This window comes from Bombyx mandarina, chromosome 02, assembly GCF_030267445.1.
Source record: "Bombyx mandarina strain Sakado chromosome 02, ASM3026744v2".
Classification (NCBI taxonomy): Eukaryota; Metazoa; Arthropoda; class Insecta; order Lepidoptera; family Bombycidae; genus Bombyx; species Bombyx mandarina.
Genome location: NC_143209.1, coordinates 848,379 through 866,104, shown reverse-complemented (window position 1 = coordinate 866,104; position 17,726 = coordinate 848,379). Strand labels below are relative to the sequence as shown.

Sequence of the window (17,726 nt, the reverse complement as noted above, 5' to 3'; positions counted from 1 at the left end):
GTTGCATCCGGTTTGAAATCACAACGATTCTAAAGAAGTTTTCACTTCAAAACAAATGATTCAAGCACAGACACATCTATGACGATACATAATCTGTGTTACGATCATTTTAATCACCCGTCGAGATGTACTGGAGATTTACGATCGCATTCTTCTTGTTTAAGTGTATTCAAAACTTTTACAAAACACACATACTATTAGCGTGATTACATTTACATGTCATCATTATTTGTAAATTTTTATGATTCACTGCTCGTTTAGATGTCACTGATTAATTGATTTGCACGAATCCAGACGGGAATTTGGGGAGGATAAGCCAACTGGGGCAGTAAGGAATTTTCCTATCCTGCCTGTTAATAATTTTAATAAATATGAATTAAAAATAGTGTAAGAAAAAATGATTTTATTGTAAAAAAAAGCGTGGGGTGCATGGTATCAGTGGTTATAAATATTTTATGAACAGATATGAGTAGAAGGGTTATTTTGATAATATCCTGAAAAGCCGCCCACGCTTTAAAATTTATTTTCTATTTTTTAGTTGGATTTTCTATAAAAGCGTATTTTGTTAGTTTTTTTAAGTATTCTTTATTTATTGTATGAACTAGTGAACGTATTCTCCATTCAGCAGATTGAGTGGTTACCAGACTCCATCTCCACCAAAGCGTGATGGATAACGACTGAACCATTCATGAAAACCGGTACGCAACGCAATCTATATATATAAAAATGAATTGGTGTTCGTTAGACTCGCTAAAACTCGAGAACGGCTGGACCGATTTGGCTAATTTTGCTTTTGAATTATTTGTGGAAGTCCAGAGAAGGTTTAAAAGGTAAATGAATATGAAAATGCTCGGAATTAAATAAAAATAACAACAAATCCTTTTGTTTGTTTTAAGTTTATTTTATACTAGCGACCCGCCCTCGCTTCGCTTCGGAAACATTAAAACACACATGAAACCAAAAAAAAAAATAAAAAAAAAATTAAAAAATGTAGCCTATGTTCATCAGGGACAATGTCGGCTTCTAATGGAAAAATAATTTTTCAAATCGGTCCAGTAGTTTCGGAGCCTATTCGAAACAAACAAGCAAACAAACAAATCTTTCCTCTTTATAATATTAGTATAGAAGTATAGATATAGACAAAAGTTTAGGTCTTTTATTTATCGATTGAGGGACGAAGTCAGCCGGGTCAGCTAGTTTTTAAATAATAAAACAAAACATAGTTTTTTTCCTCATAAATTTCCTTTGAATTATCTTCATTCCTAGTTACGTCGTGGAAGTCAATCGTGAACATTTGTTAATTAAGTACGTATTTCATTAGAAAAATTGGTACTTGCCTGCGGGATTCGAACACCGATGCATCGCTACGTACAAACGCATCGGACGTCTTATCCTTTAGGCCACGACGCCTTCAAAAGTCCTGCTAAGTCCAAGACCGCATGACGAAAAGTCTAATCCAAAAAAATCCCTAAATCTCATTATGCAAGTGCCTTTTCGCCACTTGAGTCACAAAACAAATTAAAAAAAAAAAAACTAGTTGAAACAATCTATTGTAGTCAAACAGGTTAGTTTCTGAACAATGGAGAGTTTTCGGGCCGCATCCGAGGATTGTGTTGCCTTTATATGAATTATACTTGAGCTGGTACATACTGGTTGCTTTTGTGGTTTTAAGCCGCGACTTCCAAACCGTGTGTGTGTGCGGTATTGGCCACCTGTGACAGAGCTGCTAGATGTAGGTATCATTACACGTAATGTTTTCTAAGTCAATGGATTTTACTCATTTATTAACGTAACACACTGTTTGGGAAATCGATGTTTTATTTGTATTGGGTACACAGGTGAAAGAGCTGACAAGCCTGTATGACCAGGAGGGGTGGCATTTGCCAACAGATGTCCGAGCGTTTCCGAAGGAGACCTAACAGCTTAAGAGTAATTGGTTCGCGAATGAACCTACTACCGGATCGGAATCGCGACCCACTGAGAAGATCAGGCGAGAAACTCAGTGGGCTTGTCTTTAAACAAACTAGACTTTACTTTCAAACTACCTATACTACAGCGTGCAAGTGGCGCATGGACGCCGACTGCAGATACTTACTGATGGACTCTAAGTCCAGGTCGTCATGGAGGTCGACGTTCCTGACGAACCACGGGGCTCCGACGGCTATTCTGCAAAAACGGGATTGAATGATTTGAAATGATTTTAAGTGTATGCGGGCCGCGTGAGCGAACACTACACTTGCATAGGTCATGACGGGGCGTATGCAAGTTTTATAGAGTGTCACCTTATTTCTAAGGGACATTTTACTTCGCCTACATATCATCGGGTAGAGACGTCCTAGAATGAAGGCGGCACGGTCGCGTACCGTCTTAATGTGGGGGCGGAATGTCATCCTACTGTCGAGGGTGACGCCTAAGTATTTGACCTTCAGGGCCCACGGTATGGGCTGGTCGAACATCGTGATCGGGCGAACGGCGGGGGCGGGGGTATTGACGCGCCTAGTCGGGAGGGGGATGCTCAGCGTGGTGTTCGGAGGGCGACCCCTTTTGAAGAGCACCGCTGTGCTTTTCGTGGGGTTGATGTCGATGCGCCACTTCCGGAACCACTGTCCCATGGTGGTAGCTGCGGTCTGAAGTCGTCGATGAAGCAACGCCTTCTTCCTACACGAGTAGTAGATGGCGGTGTCATCGGCGAAGAGCGCCAGATGGGTCTCCGGAGACCGGGGTATATCATTGATATACAAACTAAATAGTAACGGGGAGAGGGCGGAGCCTTGCGGGACTCCGGCTGTGACGTGACGGGGCCGGGAACGCGTTCCCTCGACTCGATATCGGAACGAACGGTTCGACAAGTAGTCTCGTATGATGAGCACGAGTCTGTCTGGCACTCCCATGTTATACAGTTTGTATATCAAACCGTTGTGCCAGACTTTGTCGAACGCCTTCGCTATATCGAAGAAGAGGGCTCCTGTCGGAATGGGTTAGTAGTAAAAGTAAAAGTTCGCTCTAATTTGTATAGGATGGGATTGTTTGCGTACGTTTGCCGCTAGGGGCGCTCTTCCAACTGCACACAAAATTGGGTTAACTTTTACGTTATCGAGCACGTTAAAAAACTCGCACTAAGCACACTGTTTAACAAAACTATTTCAATGCGTCTGTTTTGAATACGCATCTAAAATCGATTAGGAAATAGCGCGTAACGAATTGAGGGGACGCGCCTATGATAATTACGATTCAAAATATATAATGTTGACTTCTAAAAGTCGGAGGTCAGAGAATATTATTATTAATATTAATACAGGTGTGCTTTGTGCGAGTTTTTTAAAGTTCTCGATAGCGTACTCTATACTATATCACTACATAGTATAAAACAAAGTCGCTTTCTCTGTCCCTATATCCCTATGTATGCTTAAATCTTTAAAACTACGCAACGGATTTTGATGCGGTTTTTTTTAATAGATAGAGTGATTGAAGAGGAAGGTTTGAGATATGAGTTTTAAGGTTTCAATATAGTTACAACGGCTACCCCGCCCTTCAAATCGAAACGCATTACCGCTTCACGGCAGAAATAGGCGGGGCGGTGGTACCTACCCGCGTGGACTCACAAGAAGTCCTACCACCACTAATTTGAACATTATGATCAAATATGAGTCTGGTATGACTCAGATGCGCAATAGAAGGCTTTACTAGAACTTAAAAGTTTGATGGGGCTAAAATGAATACTTACGATCCAATATAAGTGCAAATATTGTCTAGCTAAAGCATATAGAAGCCACAAGCTACCTTAAGTAACTTGAGTCGATCGATGGCCACCGCCTTGGGACATGAGGTCAAACAATGTCTTTGTAACCGGAACGTCCGACTTCACGGCAGATAATTATTCTGCCTTATTCCTAAATTAATAGAAATCATTCGAAAATTAAGTTAATAATAATATCCATCAGTATTACGATGTAATTTGTTGATTGCTATTTTCGTCTCATCATTAATGTTGTTTCGAATGTTTTCCAGTTTTCGTATAGATCAGTAAACGCGAAATTCCTGATCACGCAGGAGCCAGCCACCCTCGACGCCCTAGACATGTCCTTACGGATCCATCAGATCCTTTCCAAACCTTTGCATTTGTAATGGACGTGACGTCAGCTGTCATGCCCTGCTGCCAAGCCATGTTAACACGCCCCCTTCCGCCACTGCCGCTAGCCAAAGCCAACGAAGGGAGAATAGTGTTAATAAAACAAGCCATGCCGGCCATTTCTACCTGCTTTCTGCTTTCTGGCACAAATAAAAGAACTTGTCGTTATGCTGCTGGTTTTTTTTGTCACATCATTTGCAACACATTAGACGCCTTCAGCTCTAACACTAGGAGCAGGCTTAGGGACCCCGGTAACCGTACTCATCGAACTCGACAAAGAGGTCGACGTGAAACCTAACCCATGCATCAGCCCGCTGAGTTTCTCGCCGGATCTTCTCAGTGGGTCGCGATACCGATCCGGTAGTAGATTCATTCACGAAGAACTTGCTCTTGAGTTGTTAGTAGGCGCTCGGGCAGCTGTTAGCAAATCCCACCCGTCCTGGCTGAGCCTTTGCTCGCCCACCTGTCCTGGTGAAACTGGATAGTCCTCCGGGCCACCAGTAACCCTTCAATCATAAAAAACCGCGAAATTTTACTGTAAAAGTGGTTTAAATTATGTCTAAGGCTCGGAAAAACCGAAGAAAACAACGTAATAAATTAATGTTTAATGTAAGTACTGCGTTTAGGGTTAGCTGCAACAATTTTACTGGTGGTAGGACCTCTTGTGAGTCCGCGCGGGTAGGTACCACCGCCCTGCCTATTTCTGCCGTGAAGCAGTAATGCGTTTCGGTTTGAAGGGTGGGGCAGCCGTTGTAACTATACTGAGACCTTACAACTTATATCTCAAGGTGGGTGGCGCATTTACGTTGTAGATGTCTATGGGCTCCAGTAACCACTTAACTACAGGTGGGCTGTGAGCTCGTCCACCCACCTAAGCAATAAAAAAAAAAAAAAAAAATATATATAGTCTTTTCGTCTAATTCGCAATTTCCTGTTTGCACGAGTGTTAATATTTGAGCGGGTCACTGTGGGTAGTTTTATCCAAATAATCGATTTTAAATATCGATATAAAATGTTTAACATTTATGTAAACTAAGGTGACCGACTCAGGCCGTTTTCCAATTACAGCACAAGAGCGCATTGTGCGGCATAATGCTCAACTAAGCTTCAGCATAATTCGGCATTGTGCGTCACTGAGTCGCATTTTGCTCTGTAATTGGAAAACTACCATTAGGTAATGGTTAATTGCGTTAAATGTTAATGCGCTCTTGTGCTGTAATTGGAAAACGGCCTCATTTACTGAGTTTTGTACTATTTTTTCGCAAACCGTGCTCTTTTAAAATCCTGTACTCTTGAAAGTACTCATTTGTATAATTTTATACTCATTTGTATTTCTAAAACTTTTTTTTGATTTTGTTACAATTTATTTCAATATTAATTAAATATTTAAAATTATTTTGACAGTGATTTGAATTTCGCGCGCACGTATGGCTGTAGTTTCCGGCGCAATTGAGAGGCCGTATTATGTACCGGGAGAGATAAATAGATACTACAGACCTCTTTTTCTAACAACGTCAAAATTACCTATGAAATACTTGCAAAGTGTACCTACTCTTTATGAACAAAAAATAGTTGGTCACCTTATGTAAACAAACAAAAATATGTACCTACTTTCTCAGTACACTTGATGGTCGACATTCGAATCATTGATACTTAAGTCTATGAATTACAATGTTTAATCGTTAAAATAATCAGTCTTTTCGCAATTTTACACGTTAGCATTACAGTCTGTAACGCTGGCTTTAAACCTTTTTAACTCAGAGACGATAACAGTCTTTACAAATTCGCGACAACCTTACATACTAACACGAAGAGTAGGTAGAGGTATAAATTACACACCAATCATGTATTAACCGTAGTTGTATAGTAAACAGTTGAATATTCACCTCATGTGTACCACAGATGCGATTCCCTCGCTCACCTTAGACAAAAATATCATAATTGCAAATCGTAGGACACCCTTCTGTGGCTTGCGAAGCGCCAATGTGTCATGACCCGGAGGTTGAGAGCAACCGGCCAATTCCTTTTGAAGATACAACTGTTTATAACTTTGTTTATGTCATTTTACAAAACGTTACATTTTTGGTTGGCCATAAACATTGTTACAATTTTAAAAAAAAACAACAATTTTAACATTTGAATCCGTCATACTATAAAAAAAAAAAAAATTCCCGCCAGTCTTTGTTAAATATTTCTGTGATATTAAAATATAGTTGGGCGATAACGATTGATGATGAAGAATTTATGTTAAAACATAAATCATAACTGTAGAGGATAAAATCCAATGAAAATCTGTCCCAAGATATTTTATTAGAGACCACATTTATAAGATATTTAAAAAAAATGGCTTAGGACTTGGAGAATATACGAGGCGAATTAGTTATTTGATATTATTTTTTTTATCTCAGCCTGCTACTGCTGAACTATTTTTTTTCTCCTATACTATTAATCTCGAGAGGTTAGATTCATAGAACTAGTAGATGAGCTCATGTGGCTCAAACCTGACGACCTTGCTTACACTAACCCTAGCAAGAGCAGCTGGGGATAGAGGGCGGGGCATGTCGGAGTCAAACTGACTAAAATCTCCTGTCGCTCAACAACCCACGTCCAAACCTCGCATGACTCAGAACTCATGAAAAGGCAAAGGGGGGAAGTGAAGCGTTTAGTGCGGAGCACATCTCTCCCATCACCCTCCTCTTCGGGACGCCGGACCGCCAGTCGTCGGCGCGACGAGCATCAGTCCTCTTAGTTTGTAGGCTATCCGAAGCCTGCCTAGATGGCGCCGGTTAGAGTGAGTTATCCTACGGAATACCAACCAACGTGTGTCGAGGATAGCTGGCCTTCCATCACCCGGATGCTCTTGCGTAAAACGCGTGCAGAGCAGCTTGCACGTCGTCTTCTTAGGCCCTCCTTGCCGGTCCCCAGACCGACATGTGAGAGAGACCCGAAACACTTAGAGGGCCAGGGCTTGGGCGAGATTCGCCTCCCTAGCCCCCGCTCGACGGCGGCGGGCCTCTCACGCGCCCCGCCGCCTCCTTCTGCGAGATGGTGCACTCGCAGAAGTCGAGCATCGCCTTCCACGACTCGCCATCGAGCATCGATGCTATAACACTCGACAACAAGTTGTTTCCTATTTTTGCGACGAGGTCACGGCGCCACCCCTCCCATGCGGGGCAGACGACGAGCGTATGCTCCGCTGTGATACTGAGACCTTAGAACTCATATCTCAAGGTGGATGGCGGCATTTATGTTGTAGATGTAACCACCTAACACCAGAATCTACCACCGGATCGGAAACGCGACCCACTGAGAAGATCCGGCGAGGGCACTGAGAAGATCCGGCGAGGGCACTGCTCAGCATAGGCCTCTCCAAATGATGTCCAGTGCTTAGGTGACTGCATAGGATTTTTGTTTCTCAAGGATGTACAAGGCTACATTTTAGTAAAGAACTATTGGCCCATTTGACATATTTATGTGAAGATACGATTGAGGAGGTGGTTAAGCGTCATAATCCATAATATAGAATGCTCTTATCATGTTCTAGAATGTTCTAATCAGAAACAATACAATCTTCATGGGTGTAACTGGATAGAAATTGCTTTTGACATCATCAGAACAGAAAACGGGCTGTGGACAAAGCCAGATCTTAGTCCCCTTATTATAATGTAGTCTCTATTAGATAGTTTGGCATTCTGTAAATATCACAATTTTGGATAATTATTACAATTACAATTTACACCCTAAATCATAAAATTGATAATGACAAATTCAATGATGAAATAGTGTTTTAATTGCTAGCTCAATTAAATGAATTCTATTTAGGTGAACCGAGATAATTTTTGAATTAGGTTGATATTTTTAAAATTTTCAGAAATTATTGCAATAATAACTGTTTACTATGATAAGAAATAAATTGTTTTCCTCGTAACAATATTTATGGCAAGACACTAAGTCATAATTGTGACTGAAATTTCATATAAATATTGGATTGAATCTTCATAAGATGTTTCGTTGTTAATTTTGATCACTGTATGGTCTGGAGGGTGTCATAGGTATTCAGGGTCTGGTTTTCTTTTTATACAAGAAAATGGTAGCGCAGGGCCGTTCAATGTGTAAATGAATGAGAACACAGCGTAATGATCTTCACAAATTGTAACAAGATACTTTATAAATAATTTACGCCGACTATTGTTCATCAAGCCTTTCCTTCTTCATTTTCGATTTTCTCATCAGGTTTATCTACTATTGAATATTTTTTCTTCTTTGATATATCAATGTTGTGTCTACGTTTCATATGTTTCTTGAAATTCGAACCGTTCGTGAAGTCTCTTTGACACTGAATGCAATTGTAGGGCTTGGCTCCGGTGTGCTGTCTCAAATGCAGATTCAATCTTGTTTTAAACCTAAACAATTTGTTGCAGAACTCGCATGCATACGGCATCAAATCTGTATGCATAATGGAATGAGATTTCAAGTGTCTCTTCATACGGAAACTCTTCCCGCACTGTTCGCACACAAACGGCTTCGATCCTGAGTGCAACACGAGGTGGGCCTGCAGGTTCCCCCGAGCCCGGAAGGCCAGAGGGCAGTACTCACATTTGTGCGGTCTCACTTCCTCGTGAATCGCCAAATGGTTCACCAGGGCTCCCTTCGTAAAGAACATTTTACCACATTTGTGACAGCCAAAGTCTCTAGTTCGTTCCATGTGTACCTTTTTGTGTTGAATTAGATTACTTAATGACTTGAAGTCTCTGCTGCACATATCACATTTAAGATTGTGAGGCCTAATTTTCGTTGATCTTCTACCGCATTTTTTGTAAGAGTTTGAATATGCGATCATGTGATCTTCTAAAGATTCCGGCGTATCAAATTTCTCACCACAATTGTGACAGTAAGTCTTGTAAACATGTTGGTGCGCCGTGTTCCTATGTTTCTTTAGTTCACTGATTGACGGTATATATTTATTGCAGTATTCACAGTGGTAATTTAACATTTGATTGTGACTTCGGGCGTGGTTTATTAATAAACGATAATTAGATGATATTTTTGCGCAGATCAGACATTTTGATACAAAGCAACGAGCGTGTTTCTCTATAGAATGTGATCGTAGGGCTGCTATGGTCATGCATTGGGCGTCACAGTTTGCACAGAGGCTCGTGTAATCATCCCAGGTTATATCTTCCGATGTAATGTGTACAATGTTTTTTAGTTTTTTTTTCTTTTTTTTCTTTTTCACTCTCGTTTGTAGCAATGGTATGTCGCTGTCAGTTTCAATGTCACTTGTCTTCTCGATTTTTATTTCATTGATTTCTATGAGCATTTCATCTTCAAAATTATTTGTGGGCTCGTCGGATTCTTCTTTAACGTTAGCCGCGGTCAGGACCTCCCAGTCGCAATCGATAGGACGACCAACGTCCTCATTAGGTGTATGCACTCTGTTATCGCAAGAAAGGATATGTGCTAATTTCTTTTTAGCGGCTCTTTCATTTTCGATATTATTTGTGGGCACCTCGGATTCTTCTTTTACGTTGGCCGCGGTCAGAACCTCCCAGTCGCAATCGACAGGTCGACCAACGTCCTCATTCGTTGTATGCATATTGTTATCGCAAGAAAAGATCTTTGCCAATTTCTTTTGAGCCGCTCTGACGTTGTGCAAAAATATCCACGTACGTTCTAAGGAGTCGAAACACGCGAAACAAATAGCGTTCGGTAGTAAATCGTTAGAAACATCAACGTTTATCCACTGCATTTTCTTTAATATTTTAAAATTTATTCCGTCGACATCTTCAGCGGCTAAAAGCTGATTGTTCGAAGTCGCTTCAGCGCAAAGCCTACAATAGCTTTTCTCTTCGGTCATTTTTACTGTAATAATATTTACATCAAATAGTTTGATATGATATTGAGAATGAAACACAAGGCAGCATTTCCGTAATCTTTAACGTTTGCTGTCGAAAGTGTCAAATGTCAAACTTCTTTTGTTTTGTCAGTTTGACAAACATAGGGAATAATGCCCGTTATGCCGCATAATTTGTTTGAAAAAGATTAATAGGCAGGGGCAAAATCAAGTGAAATGCAATGAAATTACTTGTTAAAATTATGATGTGAATTACTTAAACTTAACAATTAAGGTGCAAATTTTTGTGTGTATATATTAGTTGTGGCATTTAATTGCTAGGAAACGCTGCGAGCTTAGAAGAAAAAAAAACAGTGAACTTTCCAACTAACTAAACCTTTGTTACTGCTTAAATTTTTAACAGAATTTGAATAATGAAGTATTATGAGAGTATTCAGTCGGATTTATATTATTGTTTTGCATTTTGTATAGAACTAAAATGGCTCGAAAATATCATAATTTTATTACTATTGATAATATTATTCGATGAAAAATATTTAAAAATACTTGTATATTGCTTAAAAGGCACTAGTATATTGCTTAAAAGTACACTAGATATTTGTCAGATGCCTGAATCTCGTTAATGGCAATTTCAAGAAAACTCGAATACAACAACAATATTTGGAATGTCGGTCTACCGAACAATTGTATCCGTTTGGTGGAATATCCTCTACCACTGTCATTAAGTTCTCAAAGATGTCACTAATTTGCTGTTGAATCTGTGGTAAACTTATTAAAACAGATGGCACTGATAGCAATAGCAGTAAATATGTTAAATTTATCTTCTAGAATTATCTATGAAAATATTTATCAATAAATGTAATTAGGCCAAGATAAAACAATAATGAACATTTTTGTTTATTTATCATTATTAGTATAGTAGTGTAGTATTGAGTTTATGTTTATGATATAATAAATTTTTTTTTGGAAAGAGCAATTTAAAATTATTCCCAAATATCAATAACAAAAGAATGTATTGTAATACATACAACAATTCTAAGCTTTGCATGAGTAACTTGTATCGAGCGTGACCAACTTGTATCAAAGTGTTGCAAGGTGATTTAAATATTATTATTATTATTATTTTTTTTTTTTTTTTTTTTTTTTATTGCTTAGCTGTGTGGACGAGCTCACAGCCAACCTGGTGTTAAGTGGTTACTGGAGCCCATAGACATCTACAACGTAAATGCGCCACACACCTTAAGATATAAGTTCTAAGATCTCAGTATAGTTATAATGGCTGCCCCGCCCTTCAAACCGAAACGCATTACTGCTTCACGGTAGAAATAAGCAGGGTGGTGGTACCTACATGCGCGGACTCACAAGAGATCCTACCACCAGTAATTACGCAAATTATAATTTTATAATTTATATAATTCTCTCAGGTTGAGCCCGTGAGCTCACCCACCCGTCCGCTTGTAGCTGGAACAGACTCTTAATCTACCAGTGAATCTATAGGGAAAAAATTACAGAGATGAAGTCATATCTTCCGGTAAGAAGAATTGTACAGCCCTACATAGAGACGCTGACCTCATATCTCAATAGACAAAGCCTTGGTGTTATGTTCAAAAAACTCACCTCGGTGGGAGGCGGAATTCACGTAGGTCATGGACTCCACTGATCACCGAACATCAGGGCCGTAAGATCGTCAAAATATCCAGTGCAATAAAAAAAAAGGTGTGACAAGATTTAAAAATATTAAAATGTCAACTGTATCAGAACATCTTTACAAAAATGTATTCTTACGACACGTACTGATGCTTCTCGCAAGGATAACTTCTAAGATTTAATTATTTCGTAATTACTATCTTGATGTACATACGTATGGAAGACGTGTCGTTTTAACTATCGCCACATCAGCGTGTCGTGTGATAAGCATTTACGAAATATTTATGAAACTTTCACAAAATTCTTTTAAATTATGTAAATAAAACAAAAACATTTCGGATCCGGGGCTCAATTTAACATTAGCGTAATTAAATGCCACTATATCGTTTTTCGAATTCAGAGGGAAGTATAAATTTGTCTAAGAAAATTCATAATGTAATAACAATAGGCAGTTAATGAGGAATACGTCATAGCTTATGTCAAAGTCATGACAAGTCAATAAAAATGGCGGCGACAAATAAAGAATAGTATTAGAACGTAAACCGCTTTTTTATAATTATTTTACGTTCGTCTTTGTTATTTTGTTAGCACAAATCTCCGGAAATAAAGAACGGGGAGTTTTAGAGCAGAAAATAGTATATATTTTTTTGTCTTTGCCAATTTATATAAAGAGTATTTATTTGTACCAGTTGCTTAAAAGAGAAAGCCGTAATTTTATCTTTTAATCAAATAACCATCTATTTAATAGTCGAGTGATATTTCTGCTATATTTTTTTCGAATAAAGGACATTGATAGATTTTACAGTCCGCATTCCTGTAAATATTAACATGTTACTTGTTTCCTTTTAACAATATACGCTTTTAAAGTTCGCACATAACTCAATGACAACGTAAATAAATTAAACTAATTCTCTGTGATTTTATACACATCCAGATGTTTTTCTGAAATGAGACACAGCGTGACTGGATTGCAAATAGTTTCGGTTGGTTTCCATTGTTGTTTTCCAGTTTGGGAGACTATCTTGAACCTATTGGATGGGATTAATAGACACATCTCTTTGTGTACGAGAAGAACTCGGGTTAAGTAACGAAACTACAGAGAACTCTGTCTGTAGTGTTTGTAGGACTGGAGACTAGATGTAGGTAGGTTACTTACTGGTGTTAGGACCTCTTGTGAGTCCGCGCGGGCAGGTACCACCACTCTGCCTATTTCTGCCGTGAAGCAGTAATGCGTTTCGGTTTGAAAGGTAGGGTAGCCGTTTTAACTATACTTGAGATCTTAGAACTTATATCTCAACGTGGGTGGCGCATTTACGTTGTAGATGTCTATGGGCTCCAGTAACCACTTAACTCCGGGTGGGCTGTGAGCTCGTTCACCAACAAAGCAATAAAAAAAAAAGGTCGGATCTGTGTCTGTTCAGGAGAAGAACTCGATATAAGTACGGAACTGAAGAGAATTATCTATAGTGTTGTAGAATATAACTGAAGAATAGATGTAGGTCGGATCTGTACCAGTTTTGGGGAAGAGCACTGGAGTCGTTTAGTGGGTAGGCCCTGAAATCCTTGGGCCCGCGGTCTGCTCACAACACCATGCAGATCGTTGAGTCTCACATACCCCGCGCGCCTCTTGCGCGGGGACCTCGTAGGAGGTTCGGCCCCCTAACCGAAAAAAAAAAAAAAACGGGGAATAACACTGATTCAGTACGGTGATGCGAAGAACTTATAATGACGATTGGATACGTACACAATAAAAATAAACGAATATTATGTAAAAGGTTTGCAAGCATTAGGTCAGTGACTTTAGTTGTAACATCCAATTTGTATTCAATTCAAAGCGGTAATGTAATACGGTGCCAACTTCGTAACGATGTCTCCTATTGATTAAATAGCCTAAGCTATGAATGTATTTTTAAAATTAAAATCTTCCGTAAGAAAATTGCGCTTTAAGGAATTGGATCTGAGGCTTTGGTTCCGTAGCGCTCGGCACCGCAACAGATGGCATCTTCAACTTCATCCAGAGCCTTTCTGGGCGTTTTCCTCGGCACCCTGAAGGCATCGTGCTCCAGAAGATAAGACGCCCGGTCCATTCCTAACGATCAATGCGACTGTGCCAGTATTCGAATCCCGCAGGCAGATCTACAGTTGTCTTATGATATACATACGTACTTAATGGTAGCAGGACCTCTTGTGAGTCCGCGCGGGTAGGTACCACCACCCTGCCTGTTTCTGCCGTGAAGCAGTAATGCGTTTCGGTTTGAAGGGTGGGGCAGCCGTTGTAACTATACTGAGAGCTTAGAACTTATATTTCAAGGTGGGTGGCGCATTTACGTTGTAGATGTCTATGGGCTCCAGTAACCACTTAACACCCGGTGGGCTGTGAGCTCGTCCATCCATCTAGGCAATAAAAATAAAAACTTCACATATGTTCAAGTTTCACTTCCACGATGAAGGAATATAATCGTGTAATAAAAATGGTGGTAGCTAATGATGATAGGCCGTCTTTTGAGCTCGTACGTGTAAGTACCAACATAACGCCTGTTTTGGAGTCGAAAGCAGTAATGCGTTCCGTTCTGAAGGGTGGGGCATTATTGATCTGAGTCTTAGAACTCATGTCTTGACGGCATATATATTGTAGATGTCCAATAATTAACATCAGATGAGGCGTAGTTCGCTCGCTACACAAAAAAACTCTTTCAGGGTTTGGGTTAGATAATAATGGCTTTTTACAAAAGCTGGTGGACTATATACCTAAGCCTTGGAATAGGATATGTTTTTCTAGAATAAATCAGGGGGCCGGTTGATTGGCGCCTTAGTAAATGGCAGGAGAGACTTAATATTCAAATGGGTGGGCGTATCCTGAGAGGGCACTGGTAGATACCATCAGCCTCCTTATTTTTACCGGGAAGTTGCGCTTTTTCAATCGACGCCCTGACCTTATGGCTCAAGGAGGGAGACGGCATTCCGGCGGTAACCCCTCTGTCTTAACGTAACTCTTTAAAAACCTTTAGGACCGGTTTTTAAATCCCCCTCATCTATTCATCGCAAGGGACACGTAATCCTGGACGAGTAACGAGTCACGAGAGTAATTATTCAGCAAGATCGTGCACCTCGTAAACTTGAGGTCGTGAATTTAATGTACGTAACGCTAAACGAATCCATGAGTCATTGCCACTGCAATTTGTTGGTGCGGTCAACCCAAAAATGCACTTTTTCCCCCCTACCTATGCTGATAGCCTTGAGAGGCTATTTCAGCTTCTCTTTGACGTGTAGGTGAGTTGCTATCACTGACCCTAGCAAGGGCAGTGCTTCGCAGAATCTACCACCGGATCGGAAATGCGACCCACTGAGAAGATCCGGCGAGAAACTCAGTGGGCTGTATCTATGGGTTAATTTACTCGTTGAGCCCTTCGTCGCAAGCGACGTTTTGGACGAGGACGGTGAATGGTGCTTGAGGTACCTAAAAGGACCGTTAATGGATCGGGATGACCCTAATGACGTGTTTAGGGCGACGTCGGCTGTTTACCGTTCGGTCCACAGGATCGGGTATGGCAAAATGCACGATGGTTCGATGATGCACCATTACACCTGCACATAGCAGCCCCGATGATAGCATAGAGGCCACGGATGGGTACAAGGAGCGTGGGGCGTCCTCCAACCAGGTGGACTGACGACTTAGTGCGCACGGCGGGAAGTCGTTGGATGCGGAAGACGGAGGACCATATTATGTGGAAGGAATTGGGGAAGGCCTATGTCCAGCAGTGGGCAGATAAAGGCTGATGATGATGATGATGATGATGATAGTAGCCCCGAAGTTGTAACAGTCGTTCTAATAGTAGAGACCTCATTGTCATTTCTCACTAAAACAATATCTATTCACGTAAATCTATAAATGACAACAGCATTTTCACCAAGCCACACCTTTTCCCACCGATTATTAATAATACGTAATGTAAATGCCGAAGTTCGTTTATCGATGACTAAGTTTAAAAATCGCCTAAAAATACCGTTTGTCTTATTGAAAATGCGACCGGCATTCCAACATACTCTCAGACCATTGAATGAACGAGAAAAAAACCATAACATATTGTGCTTACGACATGTCACGGTTTTATTGACGCGGATGGTTCGTTTGCTGTTTACTATCGGAGTTCAGAAACAGCGTAATGCGATTTCTGGCACTCACACGTTGTAGACATGAGGGCAAAACATCAATCATGGTAATAACCGCTCTCCATCCAACTCGTTCTCTATCCACAGGTACCTACGACTGTCTGCTGACAGTTGCTGTTCGTAGGACCTCCTGTGAGTCCGCACGGGTAGGTACCACCACCCTGCCTATTTCTGCCGTGAAGCAGTAATGCGTTTCGGTTTGAAGGGTGGGGCAGCCGTTGTAACTATACTTGAGATCTTAGGATTATATGTCAATGTGGGTGGCGCATTTACGTCGTAGATGTCTATGGGCTCTAGTAACCACTGCACACCAGGTGGGCTATGAGGTCGTCCACCCATTTACGCAATAAAAAAAAATTACATAATTCTTTCCAAAAAAAAATTTTATAAATTAAATACCAAGCCGCTTTGCTTGCCCGACATATTGTAGTGCAAGTATATGAATGTATTTGTATCTACTAAAAGTTAACTTTATTCATTACACGTTGTCTCCGCATTTTTGGGTCAGATTTCGGCAAACGGTCACCACACTTTACTGTTATTGAAGATTTATTAGTCGCGTTATGGGATTACCCCAAGCGTAGGATGTTTCTTCGGGGATTTTTTTCTGAAGATGAGTAAAGAGTCCGGTTGTAGCGGTCACCGAAGGATAGACATCACCGTCCGCCACCAGTATCAAAGCCTTTTTTTGATTGAGTGATTTTTTATGGCCTCTCTGGCTACTTCAGCCTAGGTGCAAGAATCGGAGGCCTCAGCCGCTATAGGGTCTTAATAACTGCCCAAGTATTTCTAAAGGAAATCTGTCATAACTCAGCCGGTGTTATAGGCTAGGCCAAGCGAGTTTGATGCGGACGGTAACCTGTAAAATACGATTCCTACTAGCGTTATAAAGAGCTCCAGTTGCATTAAGGGCGGTTCAGATGGATCTATCACACGGGCTTAAAGCGTCTGCGATGGCTGGCTCTTCCGTGAGTCAAATTGCAGTTAGCAGCGGCAAAGACAAGCGGGTAATTATGTCGCAATTCCTTTTCTAATGCTGTCATCATATATTAACGAATAGGTTCGAGATCTTCGTCCTAACGTCCTTGGTACCACAGTTCCCTAGCTATATCTAAGACAAAGAAGGATTGTGTTAAAGGACTCCTGGCTGACTTCCTATTAAAGGAAAGAAGGATTATGTTAAAGGACTCGGTGTGGATACGGACCTCGCGAGCAAACACCACACTCAATGCATATGTCGTTATGAGTCAAATCCATACTTTTTTCCTACCTATGCAATGATAGCCTTAAGGGTTATTCCAGCTACGCTCGGATGGTGAGCGCAACCATGAGAGAATTTGCTTATAATATCCCTAGCAAGAGCAGTGCTTCGCAGAATCTAATACCGGCTCGGAATCGCGACTCACAGAGAAGATTCGGCGAGAAACTTAATGGGCTGTGTCTGTGGTCTATGTCTTCGCCTATATCTCTAGTAACGCCCTGGTAAGCACATAATATAGGTAAATGGGTAGACTAGCTCACAGCCCACCTGGTGTTAAGTAGTTACTGGAGCCCATAGACATTTACAACGTAAATGCGCCACCTACCTTGAGATATAAGTTCTAAGGTCTCTGTATAGTTACAACGGCTGCTTCACCCTTCAAACCGAAACGCATCACTGTTTCACGGCAGAAATAGGCAGGGTGGTGGTACCTACCCGTGTGGACTCACAAGAGGTCCTATCACCAGTGTCAAAATTAACTTTATTTCTGTACGTTGTGGTCCGCGAGGATAAGATTCGTTCGCATATCTGGAGGCGGACGGTGCTGTATTGCATTTTAGTTTCTGTGGTAACAAGAGACTTCAAAAGCATTGCCTGTTTTTTAGTAAGATGTCCGACCTGTGCACTGATTTCAGGATAAGCCTGCACTCTGAATCTAGATCTCT

The 17,726-nt window shown here is 40.7% G+C and overlaps 1 protein-coding gene across 1 annotated transcript; it reads right to left on the bottom strand.

Annotated features, from left to right (window-relative positions):
- Positions 1–7,440: 7,440 nt before the first annotated feature.
- On the bottom strand, positions 7,441–10,073 carry LOC114252682 (uncharacterized). The gene has a single exon (XM_028187262.2). It carries the CDS (start codon positions 9,984–9,986, stop codon positions 8,325–8,327), a length of 1,662 nt encoding a protein of 553 aa, XP_028043063.2. The 5' UTR covers positions 9,987–10,073; the 3' UTR covers positions 7,441–8,324.
- Between the last annotated feature and the right edge of the window lie 7,653 nt (positions 10,074–17,726).

What these genes read in the sequence shown, in the direction of transcription:
- LOC114252682 (XM_028187262.2), bottom strand. Translation starts at nt 9,986, where the DNA reads ATGACCGAAGAGAAAAGCTATTGTAGGCTTTGCGCTGAAGCGACTTCG.